This window comes from Triplophysa dalaica, chromosome 1, assembly GCF_015846415.1.
Source record: "Triplophysa dalaica isolate WHDGS20190420 chromosome 1, ASM1584641v1, whole genome shotgun sequence".
In the NCBI taxonomy this organism is placed as follows: Eukaryota; Metazoa; Chordata; class Actinopteri; order Cypriniformes; family Nemacheilidae; genus Triplophysa; species Triplophysa dalaica.
The window spans coordinates 1854134-1867562 of record NC_079542.1 but is presented as its reverse complement, the minus strand read 5'-3'; the positions used below and the strand labels follow the sequence as shown (position 1 = coordinate 1867562).

General features: G+C 41.0%; 1 protein-coding gene across 1 annotated transcript; it reads left to right on the top strand.

Annotated features, from left to right (window-relative positions):
- The first annotated feature begins 2149 nt into the window (after nt 1–2149).
- On the top strand, nt 2150–5805 carry LOC130429584 (uncharacterized). The gene is made up of 4 exons (XM_056758231.1): nt 2150–2160; nt 2209–2304; nt 3285–3350; nt 3620–5805. The coding sequence occupies exons 1-4, from the start codon at nt 2150–2152 to the stop codon at nt 5667–5669; spliced, it is 2223 nt and encodes a 740-aa protein (XP_056614209.1). The 3' UTR covers nt 5670–5805.
- Nucleotides 5806–13429: the final 7624 nt, after the last annotated feature.

Genomic DNA, 13429 nt, shown 5'->3' with positions numbered 1-13429 from the left:
AGACGAGGTTGTAACTATGTGCAATCCCTGGGGTCTACCCATAACTTTGCTGTTGTTCGCATCACTACTGAGCTACAGGAAAGCCATACATACAGTATATACACAGTTACAGACATACATTATATCCATAAACAAGTGTGCTGTTAGTATAGTTTGTTAAGAGTACTTAACTGTCGTCTAAAGTACAGTATAACTGTAATTGCTCTATACTTAAACTCAGTGTTTAGATGGAGATGTAGCCTACTCTGTAAAAGTACTTTAAGTGTCCTAGACTTGTAGTTGTATTTAATAGACTAGTCTATTGAATACTTATTCACATAGTTTGACACACCATCTCATAAACCAACGGTCAAGTTTTTTTTGCAAAAATCGTGCAAACATTCTTGCCGATAAATCTCTTTCTAATTTTAATTAAGTTTACTCAAAGTAGATTTGAAGTGTGACAAATGTGACCCTGGATGACAAAACCAATCTTAAGGATTAACGTTTCGAAATTGAGATTTTTACATAATCACAAAACTGTAGAATAAGCTCAAAGCTTTCTATTGATTGTGGGTTGTTGGGCTATGGCAATAAATGGCGGAGATACAATCGGTCAAAACTCAGGAATCTGAGAGTGCAAAAAAATGAAATATTGAGAAAATCGCCTTTGAAGTTGTTAATCAGGGGCTTCAGTTTTGATATATATATATATTGTAGGATTTTTTTTTTAATATCTCCATGGAACATAATCTTAACTTCATATCCTAATGATTTTTGGCATAAAAGAAAAATCAATAACTTTGACCCACACTATGAATTTTTGTCTTTAACTAAAAATGATTCAGAGCTACTTAAGACTGGTTTTGTGATCCAGACTCAAAAATTATATTGAAATACGAACAAAGTGATGTTCCGAAAGTACAAAAACAACATATATATATATAAGTTAAGTTACACTTTAATGAACAAAAAGTGGACCAATTTAGTCCTAAGTATTAATGAAATGGTGCACTGTCAAGTGTGCCACAAGAACACTGATTTGAAGAAATCTACTTGAACTAAGCTGAGCATACTTATTTTGTAAGGGTTTCACAAAGTCAACACTTGTTTTCTAACAGAGAGTTTTGATGAAGTCAATGCGTCACTACAGTTCCTGGTTCACGTTCTGAAAGAAACAAATATTTTCTAGATCAAAGAACCAGGAAACAACCCTGCTGTGGAAAAAACCCATCAGCAGGTGCAAATCATAATAACAAAAGACTCAACTCAATAGCTCAAAGATTGCAACTATTGCATTTACATGTATGCATTTGGCAGACGCTTTTATCCGAAGCGACTTACATTGCATTATCCCATACATTTATACATAGGTATATTCAATACCCTGGGATACAACCCGCAACTTTTCGTTGTTAACACAATGCTCTTACCACTGATCTACAGGAAATCTATTGGCTGGCAAAAGCATTCCTTTTCTCCATGCGCTGGTATTTTAAGATGGTGTATAATTTGTTCACAAAATATATCTTTATAGCTTGTCCTATAGCCACTGTGTCAAAAACAAATGAAATGCAGTAAAAGAGAAACCGTCGTGCAGTGTAGATGGTGATATTCCTTCAGCGAGGAATCTGCCTCATCTGGTGCCATTGTCACGAAACCCATTTATCAGACGACAGCATCATCTCACCAGAGGTTTAATGATATCAAGTTTTCTGTCAGGTGAAGGATCCGAGACATCAGCAGTCAGTACTCCACTTGGAATCTTTACAAGCTGCACCAATAGAACAGAACATTGGGTGGGTGATGAAGTCATTTTTTTAGGGAGTTTAAGGTTCAGGGAAGGCCTAACACCATAACACAGCCAGAAAATGGACCGACAGTTAATTGATAGTGGAATTGAAAAACGTCTTCATGACAACCGCTTCATTTTCCCCCATTTATTCCCCCACTTTATTTGGAAAAAATGACACAATATGATTTTTAGTTTCATTCAGTCTCTGTTTTGTGAAGAACATCCTCAAATGTTTGACGATTAAGTTATTTGCAGGAATTGTACACACCTTTCTCTGATTAAACTGCATGTCTCAGGAGGAATGAATTGTTGTGAAGTAGTCACGTCTACTTGGTTCCTAACAGGAATGTTTTTGAAAAGAACAAGCACTTAGAAATGATAACAATGTGCTTTACGTCACATCACATGAGCACTCGGAGCAAATAAATAAACAGATCTATCAAGTTAAGAAGAACGACACTTGGCCGACTGTACTCACAGAACATCTCCAGCGTCCTTCATCTCACTGAGCATCCAAACATCACGCATGGGTGAGTTTATTATACTTTACATTGTGTAGAGCTAACTGAAATTAAACAACACACCTTTTTTAGATTCATTGGTTATAAGCTGTTGGTTTGTCAACCCGTTGTTGTTTTTATTAGATTTAGATTCAGACACAGAGAGCCTTTAATGTCATATACAGCTTGAAATGAGAAAACCGTCGTCCAAGAAAAAGTACTACATGAATTAAAACAAGACATACACATATATTTACATAATTCGCTGATCTTAAATAGACTAAAGAATTAAAAACAAAAAGTTGAAAAGTAAAAATTCAGCACCTTTAAAATGCAATAATTAAATCTGATATATCAATTTGTGTTATACAGTTTTATAGTAACAATGGATTTTATCGGGTCATTTTAAACATTAAGGGCTTGACTGTTTGCTTCCATAAATGAAGTAGAGGTAAACAATATATAGAGTCTTGACTTTTTTGGTGCTCCTCTTTGATAGCATGCATTCTTTGCACATGAAAAACAATGTTCAACAAATGAAATTTAACAATATTCAATAAACGAATAACAACATCATCGTTCAGCTTTCTCCAATAGCGGTTGAAAGATCTGAGTCTTGTTATCCTCTTTTTAATCAAACATCATCCAACACACAAACGTTTCAGTCGATTCATCATTCAATATGGCCTTTATCTACTCACGCTCACTTCTATTTAGGTGTTAGAGCTGGTTTTCATTTGGCTGTGAATCCGGTTTCTCTCAGTCCATTTTTAAAGGTTCTGTCACAATCATGAAAAGAATATCTTCTGGATAAAACGCAAAGATTATTTCTGGTCAGGACCTTAATTGTCTCTCGAGGACATGAATAAGATGAAAAGGGGTGGACGTTTTTCCTTGCTTCTTAATGTCTCTTGGCTGTGCTTTGGGTGTGCTGAAGGCCTGCAAAACTCTTTATGTATCAATATTAATGCCAAAAATGACTCATTAATTCTGTTTATTTCCCTTTATAGGTGTTTTTATTACTTCTACCAAGATGACAAGCACAGCATTTATAATTGCATTGGCTATTTTAGCAGGTCAGTGACTTCTTGTTTTGTATATTCTTTTTTCTTTTACTTATTTTACTTATTTACTTGCACAAAACACCTCTATTACTAATGTTTGCTTTACAAACAACAATGCATTGTACTGGGAATCTGTAATGTTTTAAGGCTTTTGTAGCCTCACCAATACACAAATGTAACTTAGAAATGATATTTATTCTACACAAATAATTGCGTAAATCACCATTCATAACTTTGTAATTTTATTTAAATACCTGGTTATTTAATTAAACAATCTACAGCACAATTTACACAAGATGCAACAGTGACGGCACAATCATCTTCAAGCGGCTCAACAGTGACGGCACCATCAGCTTCAACCGGCCCAACAGTGACGGCAACATCAGCTTCAACCGGCCCAACAGTGACGACACCATCAGCTTCAAGCGGCCCAACAGTGACGACACCATCAGCTTCAAGTGGCCCAACAGTGACGACACCATCAGCTTCAAGTGGCCCAACAGTGACGACACCATCAGCTTCAAGTGGCCCAACAGTGACGACACCATCAGCTTCAAGCGGCCCAACAGTGACGACACCATCAGCTTCAAGCGGCCCAACAGTGACGACACCATCAGCTTCAAGCGGCTCAACAGTGACGGCACCATCAGCTTCAACCGGCCCAACAGTGACGACACCATCAGCTTCAAGCGGCCCAACAGTGACGACACCATCAGCTTCAAGCGGCCCAACAGTGACGACACCATCAGCTTCAAGCGGCCCAACAGTGACGACACCATCAGCTTCAAGCGGCCCAACAGTGACGACACCATCAGCTTCAAGCGACTCAACAGTGACGACACCATCAGCTTCAAGCGACTCAACAGTGACGACACCATCAGCTTCAAGCGGCCCAACAGTGACGACACCATCAGCTTCAAGCGGCCCAACAGTGACGACACCATCAGCTTCAAGCGACTCAACAGTGACGACACCATCAGCTTCAAGCGGCCCAACAGTGACGACACCATCAGCTTCAAGCGGCCCAACAGTGACGACACCATCAGCTTCAAGCGACTCAACAGTGACGACACCATCAGCTTCAAGCGACTCAACAGTGACGGCACCATCAGCTTCAAGCGGCCCAACAGTGACGACACCATCAGCTTCAAGCGGCCCAACAGTGACGACACCATCAGCTTCAAGCGACTCAACAGTGACGACACCATCATCTTCAAGCGGCTCAACAGTGACGGCACCATCAGCTTCAACCGGCCCAACAGTGACGGCACCATCAGCTTCAAGCGGCCCAACAGTGACGACACCATCAGCTTCAAGCGGCCCAACAGTGACGGCACCATCAGCTTCAAGTGCCCCAACAGTGACGGCACCGTCAGCTTCAAGTGGCCCAACAGTGACGACACCATCAGCTTCAACCGGCCCAACAGTGACAACACCATCAGCTTCAAGCGGCTCAACAGTGACGGCACCATCAGCTTCAAGTGGCCCAACAGTGACGGCACCGTCAGCTTCAAGTGGCCCAACAGTGACGACACCATCAGCTTCAACCGGCCCAACAGTGACAACACCATCAGCTTCAAGCGGCTCAACAGTGACAGCGCCATCAGCTTCAAGCGGCTCAACAGTGACGGCACCATCAGCTTCAAGTGGCCCAACAGTGACAACACCATCAGCTTCAAGCGGCTCAACAGTGACAGCGCCATCAGCTTCAAGCGGCTCAACAGTGACGGCACCATCAGCTTCAAGCGGCTCAACAGTGACGACACCATCAGCTTCAACCGGCCCAACAGTGACGACACCATCAGCTTCAAGCGGCTCAACAGTGACAGCGCCATCAGCTTCAAGCGGCTCAACAGTGACGACACCATCAGCTTCAAGCGGCTCAACAGTGACGGCACCATCAGCTTCAAGTGGCCCAACAGTGACGACTCCATCAGCTTCAACCGGCCCAACAGTGACGGCGCCATCAGCTTCAAGCGGCTCAACAGTGACGGCACCATCAGCTTCAAGTGGCCCAACAGTGACGACACCATCAGCTTCAACCGGCCCAACAGTGACGACACCATCAGCTTCAAGCGGCCCAACAGTGACGGCACCATCAGCTTCAAGCGGCCCAACAGTGACGGCATCATCAGCTTCAAGCGGCCCAACAGTGACGGCACCATCAGCTTCAAGCGTCTCAACAGTGACGGCACCATCAGCTTCAAGCGGCCCAACAGTGACGACACCATCAGCTTCAAGCGGTGCAACATCAACGCCGGAATCTATAGCTCAAATCATACAAATGACACAAACAACCTCACCTACAATTTTATCACAATCTACAACTAAACTGGGGTCAACAACCGCAACAACTCATTCATCAACTAAAATCCAGCTTCCATCTACTACTAGTTTACAAACAATCACCACCCCACGTACAACAACCCTGACAACTACAACAAGAACGACAACCACAGCACCCATTCCAACACCTGCTCTTCCAAAAGTAGCCGTGGAGTTTGTCCTGCAACAGGCATTTGATCCAGATCACGGAAACCCCCAAAGTGAAAAATTTAAGCTTCTATCAAAACAGGTCCAGACAGGGGTAAGTTATAACCAACATGAGACTGGATATTCTCTGTAAGATTTGGTAATTAAAATCCTTACAAATATTGGTACTCTTTTTTTGTAAAAAAAAAAAAATATGACATGAAGAGTAACTCTTGTAAGTAACAATTTTAAAACCAACTATTTTTACAGTGTGACTCCATCTATAAAAAGAGGTTTGGATCCCGGTTCCTCAGGACTGAAGTGGTTGCTTTCAGGTGTGTAAATGTTTGCTTCATAACTTGTAAAACTTGGTTATTCACTGTAACCGCAACTGTAACATCTTATATAAATTCACTTGCTTTTGCAACAGTTCCAACAGTCCTCCTATAGATCAAGTTCCAACAGGTGCATTACATCAATGTACCACGAGATCGATTGAAAGCAAACTTGGTTTGCATGGTTTTTAGAATCGCAATCGAGGTATTTTGATGTCACCCATCTGTCGGATCTTGCAGCGCCACATCAAGTCGAACAAGCCTAATGATCAGATGGACTTTATCAAACACACATGAACCAAATAAACAAGACAGACTAGAAACTTCCAGACAGGGGTGTTGAGCTTAGTTGGAGCTAAACTCTGCAGAACAATGGCCCTCCAGGAGCTAGTTTGGAAACCCTTGCAAGCAGTTATAAACTATAACACACATGTTTGTGTTTTGTTTCAGACGTAATGTGGTTACAAGGAAAGTAGGTGATGTAAAGGTGGAGCTTGAGGTGCTGTTTGATGGAACCTCTACTGGTCCGCTCCCAGCCAACAATGAGATTCTGGGAACACTGAAAGACGGCGCCTCAAATCTGAACACAGAATTCAACTTCAGCATTGATGCTACATCCATTTCTATTATCAGTGAGCTGACAATCACACCTGACATTCTAAATTATGTGAACACTGAAAATTCAGACCAATTTGTGATGCATTATTGTTTGTATGTTTGTTAGGAGCATTGCAGACAATTCCAGTGAGCATCTTGACCGATGGCACTTTTGTGGCTGCTTTATTAAATTCAAGTTCACGTGCATACAGTAACAGGGCAACAATGATTAAAACAGGGGTGTGTACACGTTTCACTTCACTGTCACAAAGTTTTTTATATAAGTAAACATTAGCCTTATGGGGCTGAAATGGGGCTGGTTATGGGGCTGAAATGTAAAATTTTTTAAAAGACAATAATCTTTTTTTTTGCATCCGGTAGCTTGAACCATTTTTCGAAGATGATTATCCAACATCACACCCTGTTTTCTTTATAAAAAACTTCAGGTATGCACTTGGAGTTTGATTTTTCAAAAATTACTTTGAGTCTTGAAAAAGTTCATATTAATTACTGAATGTCATTTCAAATCTCTCCCCAGAGAATTGAGCACAAAATCCATCAGCAGAGGCTCAATACAGAACGAAATGCATCTTACATTTGCAGCAAACAGCCCTCTACCCAGTGACACCCAGATAGTGAACACTATAGTCGGAGCAGCCAACAGCAGCTCACTGCCCTTCACAATCTTCACTCATTCCATCACAGTTAATGGAAGAGGTGCGTGACTCACTGTTACTGGGCTTTCCTTCAATGCCCTTTCTTATCTAAAGTGTGCTTCATAAATAAATATGAACTGAAATGTTTTTCTTTTCTTTGATACGCAGTGTACTCCTCAGCTGAAGTGAGCAGTCACATAAGTGTGCTGATGGCTTCAGTCCTGGTTGTTGTGTCACTTCTGGTCACACGCTTTGACTGATTATAGTCCTACATGTGGCTTAAATATTCATACATCACCTAGGATTTTAGGATTTATTTAATTCATATTTATTCTCTTGCGCATCTTGAATCAAGTTGGGGAAAAGGCTGGGCCTCCCTTCTCCTGTATCACTTACACACAATTGTATCACTCCTACATGTAACTTATTAATACTATTAATGCTGTGTAGTCGAAAGAGAACTGACTTCTCCTATGACTGCTCACTGGGGGCCCAAAGAAAAAAGCATGAAGTCTTTCAATGATGTTTTCCACTGAAATGCCTTGACTGAAACTTTAATGACACAACAGTTTCATTTCATGTAAACCTGCTCTAAAACTATGTATCGTGGAAATTCCAAATGAATAAAAAAACTGTTGTGTTTCTTGAATACTCAGTGGCTTGAAGGAGTGGCTAATGTATTAGATTAAAGAAGTAACTGCCACCAGTTACAGGAACGTTCCCATACACATTGGAAAAGGGAACACCACAAAAAGTCATTCCAGATAAGGAAAAAATTTTTTTATTTCTCCATTCACTACTGTACTTCATACAGAGCTGCTCCCTCCAGAGTTTACACATCAAGGGCTCTGCTCTTTAAAGTGTGCATAGTACATGGATGCTGATGTCAAATCCCATGAGGTTTGCTTTCAAAATACTGGAAGATCAGGACACTTGAGTCACACTTGATATTTTCCGAAAGCACAAATTTGAAGAAGTAAAAGTAGTGCCTGAGGACCTTTAATGGAAGTCATCTTCATTAATGTTTGCAAACAAACAACAGGTGTCAAAATATAGCCAAACGAATTCACAGACATCAGCACAGTAGGTATAGTCACATACAAAGTCACCATAAAATGATCAAAAAATAAACCACGAATGGTGTTCACTTTTATTACAACCCACACAGCCTTCAGATCAGGTGATGCACAGGCCTATAGTACTTCCAGGGCTAATCTGAAGAGGGGCATCAAAAAGGCCAAGCACTGCTACAAGTTGAAGTTAGAGGAGCATTTTACCAATTCTGACCCTCGACGCATGTGGCAGGGCATCCAGGCCATTAGTGACTACAAACCCAACCACTCCATCCCCATAGCCACAGATGCTGCCTTTCTGAACGAGCTTAATGACTTTTATGCACGCTTTGAGAGAGACAATAAGGAACCCTCCACCAGGCTCACACCTTCTATTGACCACCCAATCATCACACTAAACTCCACAGATGTTTACACTGCACTAAGCCGGATAAACGCACGCAAGGCTGCTGGTCCTGATGGCATCCCTGGTCGCGTACTCAGGGCATGTGCGGAGCAGCTCGCTGCGGTCTTAACGGATATCTTCAACCTGTCCCTCGCCCAAGCAGTGGTTCCAGTTATCTGTTCATAACCACCTGTACATTAATGTTCACAGTATATAGCCTTCTGTTTATATTGTTCATAGTACATACCGACTGTCATATTTTCATAGTACATGCCTTTTCCTAATATTGTATTCTGTATTTATTCACACTGTATATCCTGCACTTGCTAATTGCACTTCTGGTTAGACCTAAACTACATTTCGTTACACTGTACATGTATATGTGTAATGACAATAAAGTTGAATCTAATCTAATCTAAATATTTTGCACTGCTGCGTGGGGACATTTAGTCATTTAGACATTTTTTCTATCTATCTATCTATCTATCTATCTATCTATCTATCTTTCTTTTTTTTTTCCTATCTGTCTGTCTCTCTGTTAAACAGTTTTTCTCAGTCGCTTTGGTACATTTTTCGAATCATCCTTGACATTTGCAAAACCTTAAGTGCATTTCTCGAAACAATTCGTACACATAGCAAAACACCATGTTTTGCAAAAGCCAGTCTCTTTCTCGAAACCATTAGTTCTCAAAAATAAATATCTGTGTCAATGAACATGTCAGTGCCATCAGAATGACAAGTCCTGGTGTCATTGTGATAAGGATAAATTTACTTAGTCATGTTGTCAATATAACAGTACTCTGGAGGGATGTTCGGATGTAAACTATGGCTAAAGTTTTGGTGACAATTATTACAAATTTTAGGTTACACCTTGTGTATGTGGGAGTTTGATTGAAAAAGACTGGAAATGATTCACATTTACACATTTCTGTTTGTAATGTAATTTATTGACAGACCATGTCATTGCGATACAGAAAGGAATAGACAGCACTGCATAGAACAAAGAAAAAAAGTAGAAATGTGAACATAAACACCATGCACTGTGCTGTGTTCTACCTTTTCTGTTTTTCCTGTTTGCCCCTGTAAAGCTGCTTTGGAACAATGTACATTGTGAAAAGCGCTATATAAATAAACTTGAATTGAATTGAACATAGGACAATCTAGAAAAATGTACATCCAGTGCTGTAAGAATTCCGACACCTCCTGACGTTCCAGTCTGTTGGGCCACAAATTCTCATCCACATCACAACAAATGTCTTCTCTTGCAATGCAAGAGTGTATGGTCCAGCCTCTGCAGGCATCTGCTATGATGTCCTCACACGCTGCATCCATGGCAGCCAGAAGGGTCATCTGTTTAGGAGGTTAGCGATCATATACTTTCAATCTCCATGCTGATAGAAATTCCTCAATGGGGTTAAGGAATTGAGAGTAGGGTGAGAGGAACTCCATCAGTATCCTGTCGTGGGCCGCAAACCATTGCCTGATGATGGTGGAGCGATGAAAACTGACATTGTCCCTTTAAGAATGTAAACTTCTTACGTCCCCTTGTCTAAACAATATTCTACGGTTGAAGAGTCTAGTCGACGGAACACACAGAGTTTCAGGCCTGGAGACAAAGTTTGACAAAGACACAAGTACAAGTCCAAAGTTTATTGTATTAAGGACTAATATTTATAAGCTTGAAACAGGAGGTGTCATATAAAACCACCAGAGTGGAAAATCACCAGACTTTCTGTTTAGTCTTATTCCTCCTGAACAATCAGATATGATCACGTATTTAATATTACAATATCAAAACAATTGTCCCAAGACATCATTAGGAACCTTGAGATGGAGAACAACAGATACTTATATCAACATAAGACAGCATAAGATACGATACAACTTTCAACGAGGTTAAACAACAAGAAAGAAGGCACATCTTATATGAATAGAAGCTAATATTAATAGGAATGAATACGAATGAATACATATGATATATGAACTTTGTATTAAACACAGATGCATTATTTGTAGAGGACAGGACGAAATCAGATTCTCACAATGGCCACTTTCAAACCAACGGTCTTACAAGCAGTTAGGAGTTAGGATTATACCAGTGATTATTATACTTATTAGGATTAGAATAATCGTTGTTCCACGCAGTCCACCTGGCTGCCTGAACGGATGCCATGGCCTGTTAGGTTCTATCATTTAAGAATATCTGGGCCAAACACAATAAGGGCTTCTGTACGTGTGCACGCAGTATAGGAATTGATATCTGAGAATTCCATGGGAAATTTGCACTTAGGATAACAATTTTTTTCCTTTTTAGAATAGAATTTGGCCCTCAATGCACCTCAGGGGAAGCTACGGAGTCAGCACTGTTGGCTCAATGGGCCTCCTATCTTCTTGCTTTGGGTGGCCCCCACCTCACGAAAGGTAGTTCTTTCCTCAGCTTAGTCAGTGCTTTCTCCACCCTGAGGTGTAGTAAGGTGAATCCCCTGTTGAGATTCTATGTTAAATTCGAGCTTGCCTGCTCTCCTGAAGAACACAACTTCAGTCTGGAAGCGTGTATCCACTGTGGCTGGTAGTCCGTCAGAACTCCTGTCCGTGTTACGGCAATCACAGTGGCTGGTCCGTGGTACTTTGGTTCTCCAACCTTTGTTGGCTTCAGTCTCCTCACGAAGACTTTTTGTCCTGGAACAAAGTTATGAGTAGGTTGCTCTGAGGAAAGAGCAAGGCACAAAGAAACATCAGCACATATAGAATTTGACTTTTCGACTAGGGAAATCACGTAGTGCTCCTAGATCACCTTCAGATCACCTAAAGAAGAAATACAAGACCGGCCTTTGACCCACAGGGTCGGGAAAGGTCTACCCATTAGTACCTCGAACGGTGACAATTTTGTCGTGGAAGATGAAGTCATTCTTATTTCTGCCAAGACTATAAATCAACCCACTTTCTTCCCGTATCGAGTACAGCTTTTGTTAGTCGTGTTTTCAGTGTTCGATTACATCTTTCCACGACTGCTGTGCTTTGCGGATGATAAGGAATATTAAAATGCCAATCAATAGACAACTCTTTTGATAAGAGCTGTGTTACCTTTGACGTAAACCCTGTCGCTTCAGGCCACTTTGAGAATCGATCAACAATTACCAAAAGATATTTCAGATTACCTATCGGCGGCATGTGCGTAAAATCAATTTGTAAATGTTGAAAAGGAGCTTCCGGATGTGTCAATGCATCGTGCTTAGCTGATTTGTGCAGATTTACCTGAGCACATGTTAAGCATGCATCCAAAACAAGCTTTGCTGTTTTATGAACATCGGCTATACAGTACAAATGATTAATTGCTTGAACTATTTTTGCACAACTGGTGTGAGATAACCCATGGTAATGTCTTATTAGGATAATTAACCCTATTTTGGTAGTGCTATTCTACCCTGTTCATCTCTCATAATCCCTTCCTTGTCAGGAGTGCAAACACTTTTGCTCCAATGCTCTAAGTCTCCCTGTGTTGGTTGACTTTGCAGGATTTTGATATCAATGTCAGATACATTCGTTATGTGCACTGTCATTTCTACATGTGTTTCATCCTTTGGATGAAATGGTGATTTAATCTGAGCTTGGGCTGCTGCCTTTGCGGCATCATCAGCCCTTCTGTTGCCTATAGTTCTGTCAGTTGGTAATACCTAGAATTTCAAAATCAAGTGCAGGTGGTAGATCCTTTTCTTATCTAGCGCCTAAACTTTGGAATATTCTTCCCTGCACGGTCCGGGAGGCAGACACACTCTGTCAGTTTAAATCTAGACTAAAGACTCATCTTTTTAATCTTGCATACACTACACCTCCATAATATTAATCCTCAGAGGATTTAGGCTGCATTATTTAGATCAACCGGAACCAGGAACACATCCAACAACAAATGATGTACTTGCTGCATCAAAGAGTGCAGAACAGTACTCTACTCTCAGCCAGTCTTGTCTCTTTGTTCCAAGGTTACCGCAGGATGCAGTTCATGCCCAGACCTGATGGCAGAGCTGAGAATGGGAAGTGATGAACTGACAAGAGCTGAGATGATAGAGCTGGATAAAGGACGCGACAACTTTGTTTTTCCTACAACATTTCAAATGCTATTAGATTGGTAATGATAATCTTAAATCCTTAATTTTTATATTTTTATTAAGCCTTGTTATGCAAGCACTGTTGAGCTTGTGCAGAGGCAGCAGCTTTTGCCAGAGGGGAACTGGAATCCCCTGGTTGGGCCTGGGTTCCCCTGAGGTTTTTTTTCTCGATGGGAGTTTTGGGTTCCTCACCACCGTTTGCATATTATTTTGCACTATCTGCCTGGCCGGGGGGGCTGCTTTAGAATTCATACTTGTATTCAATGTGTCTCATGTACAGCTGCTTTGTAACAATGAAAATTGTAAAAAGCGCTATATAAATAAAGTTGAGTTGAGTTGAGTATAGTCTGTTCATCCTCCCCCGAAGCGTGACCCTTGACCTTTACTATGGCCACTTCGAGTGGAAGCTGAACTGCTTCAGTTAACTGTCCTATCAGATTTGCATGTGCTATTGGCTTTCTATCAGC